General features: G+C 38.5%; 1 protein-coding gene across 1 annotated transcript in view; it reads left to right on the top strand.

Moving 5' to 3' along the window:
- CFAP61 (cilia and flagella associated protein 61) overlaps nucleotides 1–13,198 on the top strand; it is a 267,799-nt gene that overhangs the window by 42,364 nt on the left and 212,237 nt on the right. Inside the window, exon 8 of the mRNA XM_004687139.2 lies at nucleotides 5,000–5,159. Within this exon, the coding sequence (XP_004687196.1) occupies nucleotides 5,000–5,159 (160 nt within the window). The remainder of the gene's footprint in view (nucleotides 1–4,999; nucleotides 5,160–13,198) is intronic.

The raw sequence follows: 13,198 nt of genomic DNA, 5'->3' as shown, positions 1-13,198 counted from the left end.
TCTTGATACATGGGTGGACATTCAGATTTGGTGCTGGATCCCATAGTCCCTCAAAGGCACTGTTATTTATGAATGGTTGCTGAATGTTTTTAATTGAACTGGAAGACAAAAACTATGTACGTCTTAGGCTGCCATGATGCATCACTCTGGGGAAACATTTAACTGTTAGGTGTCAAGGTGCTAGTTTCCAGTGAGATCTTCAGTTATTACTTGTGAAGAGCACTTCAGTGACCTCTTCCCCTATGTTCTTTCTCTCATCATACATTGTACCCTTTGGTTATGTAATTACCCTCAGAAATTCACAGATTTCAACATTGTAGTCTAAATCATACACAGGCCCTTTGGTGTCTAAAAGACAAAGAAGACCAGCCCAATCTCTGAGAGACCATGCTGCCTCAGATATCAGATGCTTTGTGTTTTGTGGGTATGGTACTGTGCACTTAAGTTTTCAAGTGTGCACCATGCCATACTGTATCTTAAACCCTTTCTGTTCCAAAATCAATTCTTTCATTACCGTTCTACCTGCCTCCTAGGACCCTTCTCTCAGCCATCTAAATTTCCAAAGATTGTTGTTTTAGGTAGTGGTGTGATGAGTTAACTTGCTCTGGCTCATGAGAGTCAGTTGTTAAATCATTAGGAACCTGGTAAGTTGACTGTCAAACAATTAAGATATATAAGCTTACAGTGTAATAAGTTTTCCTAAAAGTAAAGTTAATATTCATGATGTATCACTTCCTATTTTTTAACTATAATTTATGCTTTTTGAGGCTATTTATGCTCATGGCCTCTAAACAGTGGAAACTACAATGGTATCTACTGAGAATCTCTCCCCAGCTCCCTGTGACATCACACATTTCATCCCTGATCACACTGGTAGCTTAGACTTGGCCACAGTTGGAGTATTTATACCATCAAAATTGGCAAATGCTACAACCCAGGGCTTTTGGCCCCTAAATGCTGATTAGGCATTTACCAGCGCATTATATTTAGGTGAGCATGGTTCATCAAAGATAATGTAATAAAGTGAACCAAGACTGTCTCTTTCCAAACAATCCTGTTTCAGATCATGCCTGTAGGTCGTCTGAGAGCTTTATCTTCATGATGTTGGAAACACTTTACTCGTTAAAGGTCTTTAACTGAGGTCTTTCTTTGACTTAACAGCTACTTTGGAGAAATTTTGATTCATTGCTTTGCTACAAGTTCCTTTTCATAACTTTATCCTGGCTTACCTTGACATCTGGTGTTTACTACAAGCTGAGATTTCAAGGAAGGGCAGTTGCCGGCCAAGGCGGCTCCTGGAGACAGATGGACCAAGGATCTGCTTTGGCATCATCCACGATCTAGGCAGCAGTGGACAGAGTAGGCACTGTTGACCTGTGGGTGGGCAGATTCTGCCAGCTCAGACATGCCCTTGGCATTAGCAGAAAGGATCAAGCTGGCAGTAGTGACAATGAGAGTATCCTCATGTGTAGAGCTGCCACCCAAAAGGGATGGTGACTGTAGGGCTTTTTGGACAGGTGCATCAACAATACAGTGTACTCATGTCTGTTAATGTATCTGATTGCAAACACAAGGCCACTGCATATGATTTCTAGCAATGGAACCCTTATATATATTTTCTTTCAAGTATAAGATTATTTAGACACCTTTGTAGTACAAAGTAACTCTGTGACCTGAAAGATAAATAGCAGCCTGCAATCAATGCCTTTTCATTGTTCACATAAAAAAAGTCCACTAAATCCATTTATTTTTCGGAGTACATACCATGCAAACACACACACAAAGTTGCACTTGAATGCTCCCATAAATTCATATTTGTTTCTCAAATCAGGAGCATGGTTTGAAAGAAACCTGAAAGCAAAAGCAGGTATTTTTCAATACTTGCTCTGTTGTAGTGCATAATTGTGAACTTTTGTGAATTGTCACAACCCGGGATGAATGATGGGGATATAACAGGTTGTAGAATTGGAAAACGTTAAATCTTTGTTTCTAATGGCAAAACATGTTTTTCTCATTTTCATCAGAATGTGTGATCCATGCCATTTGAAATCAAATTCCAAACACAATGAGCCATTAGTGTAATAGCTCATTACTAACAGCGGTCTTATAAATAATACATTCTTATCATGCACATGCAGCTCACTGTGAAGCCAGCAAAAGGTATTTCAGGCCATCGAAGTTTCGTTGCGCCAGCGTGGCTGTAGATTAGAAGGACATCTCCATGTGAACCAAGATGGATGCCAATTTTCCCTGCCGAGAGTGAGGCTGGCCAGTCTCTTTCTGCACATATGGTAGATGGATTGGTTAATCAGCGTCTGCTGAGTCTTGGGCCTAAAATTACAGAGAAGCCAGACAACTGCGGCTACACAGCCTTTGTTCACGAGTGCAAACAAGACAAACAATCACTTGTTATTTGGGAAAAAAATTAAAATGTTTACTTTGGACTTTTATTAAAAGTGTCGATGGCTTTATAAAACAGCTGTGTAAATCCAGCCTTTTACAGCTAGAACCATTTGGGGGCAGGGGGCTGTAAAGAAAAAATTTGCATGGAAAAATTAATATTAGGAAGTTCCTCTTATATTTCAAGATTATAGAGAAAATTAAAGAGCTCACATTTATTTTTTTAAACATGTTTGTGAATAAGTGACTTTAAACTAGAAGACACATTTGAGGATAAATTGTTTAGTATGTATTTTTTTTCTGTGTCATTATTGTAGCTAATTCTCTGCTTTAAGATATTAAAATAACTATTTTCTGCGGATGAGCGGGATGAGCGTTTATGGGAAAGAGCTGCACCCTTAGGGCAAGGGAGTGTCTATGAATGTTCAGTTCTTTTACCTCCTGAGTAGAATGGTTGTCTCAAGAAAAAACAGTATGAAGATTTAAGGACTAGAGCTCAGTAAATGCTGGCTTCTAGTGAAAGTTGTCAGAGTCAAATCAGCTAGCCAGAAGGTGCTTCAAACCCACATAATAATCAGCAGGAGATATTTATGTGACATTTAAAGGTCTATACAGTCATCTCTTGCTTTCTTAACAAAAAAAAAAATAAATTCAGGGACCTCCCTGGTGGCACAAAGGGTTAAATCTCAGCACAGTGAAACTATCCAGCCATTGTAGCACAAATTCTATCCTGGGCCTGGCAGATAACCCACATGGCCCAGCAGACCTCTCCCAATCTCACCCGCTGCTTCCCTTAGCGGTGTATTTCAGTCAGTCTGTCTGTTCTTCTCCACACTCTGTCTCTGGTGAATGCTCTCACCAGCCCCCACTTCTGGCCTACACCCCAGCTCTCATATGCATAAATAAATAACATGAATCTTACAAAAAAAGAAAAGAAAATTTCAAAGTGTTTTCCTTGCAGAGTTGAATGAAATACAGAATTATAAAGAGACACAATATAAGATTATAATTATAGTTGTCCTGCAATATCACATATCTGTAGAATTTAAAAAGTTGCTGTTCGTTTATAATAATTGGTACCAACAATAGGAGTGCATAATGTAGCTACTCATAAAAGAACCAAAAATTTATTTCCTATACTTAGAACACTCTGACACCAATGTGTGTGGTTTTCTCTATGCCAACCAAATTTTTCTGTCTGCTGGGTATCCTGCAGTTTAAATGGATGTAACCCAGAGTTAGTGCAGATACTGAGGTCAGGGGCTCAAGCCCCTGAACCCCCATTTCAGATGTCAGTTGTTAAGTCATCTGAACATCTGACTAACTATACATTAGGGGTTTCCATGACCCCCTTTTTCAGTAATCTGTAATTTGTTGAGCAGCCTATAAAACTCAGAAAAGCACTTTTTATTTACTATTACCAGTTTATTAATAGGAATAAAACACATAAACAGCCAAATGGAAGAGATGCACAGGGCCAGGTATGGGAGCAAGGGAGTGCAGGCCTTCTGTGACTTCTCCAGCACACCAGACTCATTGCACCTCAATGTGTCCACCAACCTGTAAACTTCCAGATATTACTGATTTTTTTTAATGTTTGTTTTTGTGGTATTTTCTTTAAGGCTAAATTAAATCATTGCTCATTAGTTTAATTCGGTTCAGCCCTTCTCTCCTCTCTAGAGGTGGGATGATATTGGAGCTCAGGTTGCCAAACTTCTGGTTAAACAGTTCCAGTGACAACCAGCCCCAATTCTTCAAGTGTCAGCTCATTAGCCTAAGCAGGTATAGCTGAAAGGGGCTTTTGATGAAAAACAAGATGCTCCTGTCAGGACATGGCAAGGATTTTAGGAGCTTTGTGCTAAGAACCAGAAATAAAGAACTAAAATATGTCTCTTACTGGAGCACATTGTCAGAATTATCTTACCACCTAAAAATTATGGAGATCACTGTTAAGAGACTAGGAAGCAATGTGTTTGCAGATTGGATTCAGTTGGTCTAGCCCCATAATTTTACTTTACTCAAAAATTCCCAACAAACCTTCTTCACACTTCCTTCCCAGGGATCATTCCATCAGATAAATCAGTTATGGGAAACTGAAGCATTTCTACCTGATAAGCAATGATTGTCCACTAACTTTCTCAAAATTTGGGTTTGACTAGGTGGAGTAATGATGGGAATAGTGGCTGGTCTTACTGAGATTTGTACATGATGCAGGGGAGGAAAGTAGACAGGAAATTCTTGGCAATGTGCTAATCAAAAAGAATATGGGCAGGCAGGATCATTGTCTGGCCAATGAAGGCATGTGTTCAGTTTCAAATAGTTTTTCCCCCAATAACTCTCTGGGACCTTCCCTAAATTACATATGCACCTCTGGGATATTGTCTGCAGTGGTCATTTGTTGGAAATTTCTTTGATTATGTTATGTGTGTCATACATTGTGCTGGGCACTACAGCTGTTAAAGGAAGATACTCCCTTCCCTATATATCTCAGAGTGCCTGCCAAGCTCCCAACTATTCATATGCTGTGAGCTCGTGGATGTTTTGGGATGAGAATTAATTTGAGGTCTGAAAGAGTAATGAGATGTTTTGGATATTTCAGGTGGAAGGTATAGCTGTTGGGTTCATGAGTGTGTGCTCAAGAGTAAACATGAAGCTCATACATGAGTGTTTTGACCTGGGCCCCTTCCATGGATTCTGCATCCCACACCCTGATGACATTCTGGAACCACCAGAAGAACTAAGCAGTCAAGGAAGTCAAGGTACAGTGGCCCTCACAGGAACATGTCAGAAATTAAATCCATGCTTTCTACACAGTTTTGCTTTTTTCAGATGTTGCAATTAGATGGTTCCCTCATGTCCTTTCTTTAATCCCCTTTGAGAAATGTTTACCAGGGTTAAACACATCATTATACACATATATATAAGCACAGATAGTCAAGAATGCACAGATATAGTTAGAGTGGCCTTGTAGCTTTAGTCTTCCTAAATTCAGAACGTCTGTCTTACAAATGTTCACAAATATTAGGAGTAGACAAGTTATGGGAAATAACTAGTAGATATAACTGGTAGGATTTCAGAATTTTACCCTCTGTACCCTCTTACTTCATACAGTAAGTGAATTTATTAAGTCAAGAGCTGAGGAAGTATATACCTTTAAGTACTTCTGTGTTTGTCTTTGACAAATTACTACCACAAATGGTCATTTTTAACTTGCTGAACTTCTAGTGAAATGAAATAATGATTTTAAAATATCTCTATTAGGATTTTTACAAAAGAAAATCAGTAATCTTAAACTTAGGCTCTAAAATTTAATGAGGTCTTGATGGCAGCCGTAAGTATCTTTGCAGTTAAGTGTTTGGGTTCTTACTTCAGATAGATCCAAGAAGGTGAGTTACCTTGGGAATATTAATTCACTTTTTGAAAGCTGGGTTTCTTCATTAGTAAAATTGGGATAATAGCAGTGCTTCCTACAAATGGAGTTGGGAAGCTTCATTGACATTACCCAGGCCAAGGGTTTTACTGGGTGTCTTCAGCAAACTTAGTGCTCCGTAAATGTTGGTCATCATTGTTAACAATTGTTATTTCTTTATGCTAAGCCTTTCATTTATTATATTTGAGTCTTTCCAGGTAAAACCTTGGCATTTTGAATTCTCTGTTTACACATGTGGGAAAGCAGAGCATTAGATGGAGAAATGCTCCCATTTTGTGCTGGTGACAACACTCTACCAGAAAGATAGATTTTACCTTTATTGTTTAAGAGCAAAGATGACTTACCCATGCTTCTCAGCAAAGGAATCAGAATGAACTTTTCAGCAGGAAACAATCCTGACCATAAGTTATCATTGTCATTTTCAAATGCACAATTTCTTCTCTGAAGGTGACATTAAGTAGATTTTATAGATTGGTTTTCTCATGTGTAAAGTGGAGATAAAAAAAAATATCTAACCCAAAGAATTGTTGGGATGATTGAACGGTAGATTTTACAGGACAGAATAAGTCCTGAAAAAAATTTTTTTTAAGTTTTATTTTTTTCTAAGATCTATTAATTTATGCATACAGAATTGGGGTATAGGCCAGAGGTGCATGGGTGGTGAGAGGAGTCACCAGCGATAGAGTGGGGAGTGGAACAGGCAGACAGATGAAGTACACTGCTGAGGGGAGCAACCGGCAAGACAGGAGACGTCTGCTGCGCCATGTGGGTCACCTTCTGGTGGGAGATTGAACTTGCACTGAAGTGGCTGTGGTTGGCTTGCATTGCTGTGCTTTAACCCACTGCACCACCAGGGAGGGTACAGTCCTGAAAATTTTAAAATTATTTTCTTTTCCTCCTGGCTGACTGTGCTTTTATTTTTTTGTTTTATTTAAAACTAGGTGAAAGGTATAGTCCTGTCCAGTGTGTTCCCTAAAGCCTCTGAGGCTACTTATAGTCCATATGAAAAACAAATGTCAATCTTAGAAACTCAATGGGGGGGACGAAATTCAAAATTTTTACTGAAATTTGGACTTAAAAAAAGCATATATAATCTTCTGTATCTGTCTAGTGAAAGCTCACAGAGATATGGAAGATAAGAGAAGACCTACTTTCCTCTGCTGCTTGTAATGCTCTTACTTAAAATTAGTTGATCTAGGAAGTAAATAGGAAAGCTTCTCTTGTTATCTTTTGTGCCGTGTTTATTTTTTAAAACCTATTTTATGTTTACTGATAACAAAGATGATTATGAAATTTTCACCAGGATGCACAATTGTCGACTTCCAATTAACTCAGATGTGGGTTTACAAATCATCAACAGCTCATTACATCTAAGGAAAGAATCATCAAGCCATTTTGCTGCCATCTTCTTATTAGCAACAACAAAGAATGAGGCTCCAGAAAAAATTCAAAATGTGTTATGATCTACGACTGTCCTCTTTTTTTTCCTGATGAAAGTCTCAAGCTACAGGAAATATAATTTCTTTAAAACATGAACTAAAATTTTTGTTTCAAATGAGCATACATCATTGTGCCTTATATCCTGTATTTTGTTTAGTGCTATTTTACTTTTCAAAGGAGTAATCTCATTTTATTCTCATAACTTGATGTAGAAGAGCTATGATGGGTCATGTTGTTTCATTTTTAGACCAGCCCAAATTTTTGCAAGGTTTTAAGGCTCATCAGTGGCTGATTCAGAATCCAGACTCAAAAGATTTATTTATTTATGCATACAGAACTGGGGTACAGGCCAGAGGTGCAGGGGCAGCGAGAGGCTTCGCCAGAGACAGAGTGGGGAGCAGAACAGGCCGAGTGATGAAGTAAACTGCTGAGGGGAGCAGCGGACAGGTCAGGAGAGGTCTGCTGCGCCATGTGGATCACCTCCAGGGCGGGGATAGAACTCATGCTGAAGTGGCTTTGGCTTCTTAGTGCTGTGCTTTAAGCTGCTGTGCCACCAGGGAGGGCCCGGCAAGGTGACTTTTATCTTGGATGGCTTTTAATCTAACAGTGAGTCTACTTGCTTGATGTACAAATCAGTTTTCACTGATATGAGTTTTGTATTGCTTCCCAATGTTGTTCCATGGACTTAAGTCCCAACTTTTATAATGCCTATTTTTTAAAAAAGATTTATTTATTTATGCTGACAGAACCAGAGGTCTAGTGGATGAGAGGATTCACCAGAAACAGAATGGGGGACAGAACAGGCAGATCTACTGAAATACACTGCTGAGGGGAGCAGCAGGTGGGTCAGGAGAGCTCTGCCATGTCACGTGGGTCAATTCTGTGGCTGGGGATTGAACTTGTGCTGCGTGGCTTTGGAGAGCTTCCTAATGCAGTGCTTTAACCCATTGCGCCACCAGGGAGGGCCCTGTAATGCCTGTTTCTTTTTCCTTTCTCACTTCCTCACCTGCCTAGTGTTGAGTTCTTTTGGAGTCACTTCTTATATAAACCATTTATTCTTAAATCTGATTCAAGTTCTGTTCTTCTCTTGCCATCTGTGAAACCTGCAATTTTATACCAGTCTCACAAATCTCTCTTTTTTTAACGCCAGTAAAATAGAATAATATCAACAATTAATGTTCTTAAATTAATACAGAGGCCTCCTTTTGCAGTTATTTACACACATATTCAACTTCTGTCCATTTTGATCATATTAGTTTTCCTTTGGAGCTAAAAAAGTTTAACTATGCATATTCAATTTGTATTTTACTTGAATATTTTTATGCTCCTATTTTTTAGCTACTATTTGTTATATATAACCTATTATACACACTTGTACTTTATACTTGGAACTAAACTGGACTTCCAGTTTAGTTTCCAGGGGAAGCAAAGCCTAAGGATGTAGATTTTTGTCTGAGACCAGGAAAACTTAGAAAAGTTTAGTTTTTTTATTTAGTGGGGAAACTAGCTTAGAATTAACAAGTTCTCCAAATATTGGGAAATTCATAAAGGAATAGTTAGGTACTCTTAAGCATAGGTTTTAGGGGAGGGAGTGTGGCTTAATGAGACTTTAAGATTTCCTGAAGTGCTAAAAGTCTGAAAACTAAGTGAATACTTTTATATTCTATATAAATCTTTTCCTTCGCTGACAAATAGAATGTCTCAAATGTGTGTGCATATTTATATAACTGGCATACATATATATTCACAAACACAAATCTATATTGTGTGTGTGTGTGTGTGTGTGTATATATATATATATACACAAATGTATATATAACTATACACACATATATAAATACATTTGTGTGTATATATATACATCTATATACACACAATAGAATTGTATATATATATATGTATATATACATACACAATAGAATGGCTCAAATGTGTGTGTATCTAGCTATATATACATGCATACATATATATTTTTTTCCACCCTAGTTGGCTCTGCACTAATATTTACAAATTGAAGTGTTTCTTTTGTTCACTGCATCATCCCACAATAAAGACTTTGGAATCAGAAGTGAGCTGGCAATTTTCTTGATGATGCATAAGGGAAAATAGGGCATAGCCACCATTTCCACAGCTATGTTGACATCACCATTTTAAAAATAAGAAATAAAACAAGTAAAATTCAAAACTTGGTTTTCACATAAGCCCATGTGATCTGGGGAGCAGGAGTCTGTTTTGAAAGTGCCCTGAATATCAGGTATGTGAGTCTATGACACCTAGGCCCTGCCGTTCAGAATCTTTGTGGAACTTGGTGTTTCCCTGGCAGGGAGAAATTTAATTTTATATAACACAATTGTGAGTTTTCAAAAGATTAATAAAACCCTGTTGTAATCAGAGCACCCAGGGAAAGTGTTGCTTACTAAAGCTTTTCAAATATCCTGAAATATAATTTTATAACATCTTAATATAAAAATACTGCTTTTTAAATTTTTTTGAAAATGACTCATTGTCAGGGAATGTTTCCTTATGTTTAAAATTTGCTTCTTACCTCAGATTTTTTACTCTGTAGGGGGTAGAAACATCTGGAACCACTCTCCTTGTTCCAGAGCTTAGAAACAATAACTAAATTAAGACTTTATGGTATATCAAGTAGTGGGTCTCATTTTTTTTTAAGATTCATTTTATTTATTTATGCATATAAGAGCTGGTTGTAGGCCAGAGGTGGAGGGGTGGTGAGAGGATTCACCAGAGACAAAGTGGGGAGCAAAACAGGCACATCTACTGAAATACACTGCTAAGGGAGCAGTAGGCCTGACAGGAGAGGTCTGCTGTTCCATGTGAATTAGCTCCTTGATGGGGGATCAAACTCATGCTGCAGTGGTTGTGGAGAGCTTCCTAATGCTGAGACTTAACCCCTTGTACCATCAGGGAGGCATCTCCAAAGGTGTCATTTTTTATGACAATGTTGCCTTCTATTTTACTTCTTCTGTTAACATGGATGACCAATTTGAATGCGACATTAATCAATATTACTGGGTTCTGGGTTCTTGTGTCATCTTGTTACAGAGCATAATTTCTACAAGAGGGAGGCGCCATCTTTCCTGACCAACCAACACATATGATGGGTAGAGCTGAGTGGAGAGAAGGCTTAGAGAAGACTTGGAGGAGGTATGGGAACAGAGAGGCATGTGAACAAGGGCCTGCTTGCCTCTCAGCTTTGGGCTTGCACCATGGACTTGGGGGTAATTGAAGAAATACATGGGTGAGAGACATATGACGTGGCTGACAATGGTAGTCTTGAACTTCATTTGTACTTTGATTTTGTTCCTTTTGTTCCAGACTTATCTAGTCCCTTCTGCCCTTTTCCTATGTTTACCTGCCAGAAGGTGCCTTAGACTTATGGCATGTTTTCAGACCTCAGCAACCCTACTATAGGCCCACCCTGTTTGGCTAGACATTTACTCACAGGGAGATGGCTAAACTTTTGAGTGTGTCATTGGGAAACTATTACTCTTACTTCTCTTTTCTCTCAGTGCAGGCTAATCCTATTAAAGTTTTTTTTTTTCTAGTAAAGGTCTTACACACTAAGAAAATATTTGTCTTTATGTGGTGGATGACAGAAACCCATTTAAAGCATGTAGGCTCCATAGTCTGTCAGTTAAAAATCTAAAAAGTACAAATAATGAAAACTGTAATCCTGAACGTACCAAGTAAGAGAATTTATATTAAAACTTTTGTAATTTAGCATAAGGTCATCAACATTAAGAACTGGATCTGTATTCTGCTCCCCAAGAAAGAGGTGGAGGTTCTATGAAAGTAGTTTTAATACAGCATAGTTAGGGAGTTGGGGTCTTTTTTCTGTGCTTCTTTCTTGAGTTATCAAGGAGAGAAGAGGGTGGTTTACCTGGTGAGGATAAGTTTATTACTTCATGTGACAAAGCACTTTCTCTAGACATTTGCCCTGTTTTGAGGTAGGTTTCTATAACAGAAAGATTGTTTTTGGAAATATCCCTAAATAAAGTTCATCTGCATTCTTTAAGTAATGTTAATAGTCTTTCCTGAGGTCCAAGAGGCTTCAGTTGGCCATAGTTGCACATACCAATGTTGTATGTGGAGGTATTACAGGACGGGGGGGAGAGCACCACTGAACCCCCAAACCTGCCTGCTCCAAATCGGTTCTGCCATCTGCCGCATTAAGACAAAACATATAAGACTTTAATGAAATGGAACTTTAATACAGTGAGTATACAATATAGAAGACAAAGAATATAATATCTAAATCAAACACCTGAAGTTACCCATCCCCTTGTGGACAAAAGTCAACCCAAAAGGGATTGGTCCAAAGCAAGGTCTGAAAGCCCACCACGAGCCTAAAGCACCTTCTGACAGGGACCCATAGGAAAGGCTCAGAAATGGCCAGACAAGTCTGGGAGAAAAAGAACACAATCAAAATCAGTATAAACACTGCCATAGTCACTTCTCTAAGGTATCTCACCCACATCTGCCGTAACCAGTCCAGGGTCAAGAAACAAGCCCGGTTTCTTCATCACGTGGTTGCTGCTCCATGTGTCTTCCTCAAGTCTCCTTCTGGCTCTCCATCTTGCTTCCTTCTTTTTCTTCAAATTCCTTCTCCTCTCTTGGAGCTCCACCCTACTTCTGGGTGGGGCAGGGAACCTGGAACTTCCTCTTTTCCTGGGGACCACCCTGTTGCAGAAGATCTATTGTACATATTATAAAAGTCTACTCAGCCTATCTGACCATTTTGGGGGAGAATGACAGAGTAAATGATGCCAGACTTCTGCCTGGGCTGACATGTATCTCCAAGGTTGATGGTGTGCATTCTTTCAGGCATTCGAGGCTTGGAACACTTGACATGGTAATAGACCAGGAAGAACATCCAGACTTAAAACCCAGTCTTACTGTTAGGAACATTTCCTCAAAAGCCATCTTGCCAAGTCTTTTGATTATTTAACAAAACTATTGCTGATTTTCAATTTCAATTCAAATGTTGGTTCTGAAGTCCTTTCTAGTACCTTTAAAAACAGCAACAACAAATGATGACAACATAATAATCTTTTATTTATTTATTTATTTTGCAGAAGATAAGATGGCTGGGGACTTTATTTGTACTTTTCTTCTTCAGCACTAGGAAGGACTGATGACTAGGGCTGAGATCTCCCCCAGTCAGACTCATTTCACAATGGTAGAAATACAAATGCATTTTTACATAGGGCCTAGAGATCTTTGAAAGAAAAGTGGCTTTATTTATATTTGTTATGATCATTATGTGCTGGGATTATTTTCTCGGTAGGCAATGTCTCTCTGGCCCATATTTATGAAGCAGGGGAAAAGGCATTTAATGAATTTCAAGAGTGTATTGACTGTAAAACACATCTTTCTTAGTATATTCACATGTAAATAGCCCTTTTATTTGTTCTCTCTGGTGACCTTTCTTCTTGTGGGGAATAGATCACAGTTTGTTGTTGTTTTCCATTCCAAATAGGAGGCTGAATGATAATAATGAAAGATTATGCAAAAAAATCTATGTTTAAAATAATGTTGATATGCCACTTGTGTTGCAGGATAATTATAGTAATTTGGCTATTACACTATATGGAGTCCAGAGTTAGTTGCTAGAAAACATGGTGATAGGGGTGATTCAGGGGATTTTCATCCCAACAGGCTGTTTGATCCTGCTGACTTTTCTCTTGAAAATAAATTGCTTGCAGGGAATACTTTGAATTCCCCCTTGATTAAATCGGCTGTCCATGGACTGCACCCATTGCCCTGGGGTCACTGTGAGTTTGGCCTCTGTTTACACAGGGTCTTTGACAACTCTTAAAATATCATGGACCAAATTTAAACTGAACAAAGCAACTAAGGAAGCAATTACTAAAAATCACAGTCTTTACACATGGCAGCAAACAAAGG

The sequence above is a fragment of the Condylura cristata genome, unplaced genomic scaffold, assembly GCF_000260355.1.
Source record: "Condylura cristata isolate star-nosed mole 26May11 unplaced genomic scaffold, ConCri1.0 scaffold00022, whole genome shotgun sequence".
NCBI classification, from domain to species: domain Eukaryota; kingdom Metazoa; phylum Chordata; class Mammalia; order Eulipotyphla; family Talpidae; genus Condylura; species Condylura cristata.
The sequence above is the reverse complement of the archived record's forward strand: the minus strand, read 5'-3'. Positions and strand labels throughout refer to the sequence as shown.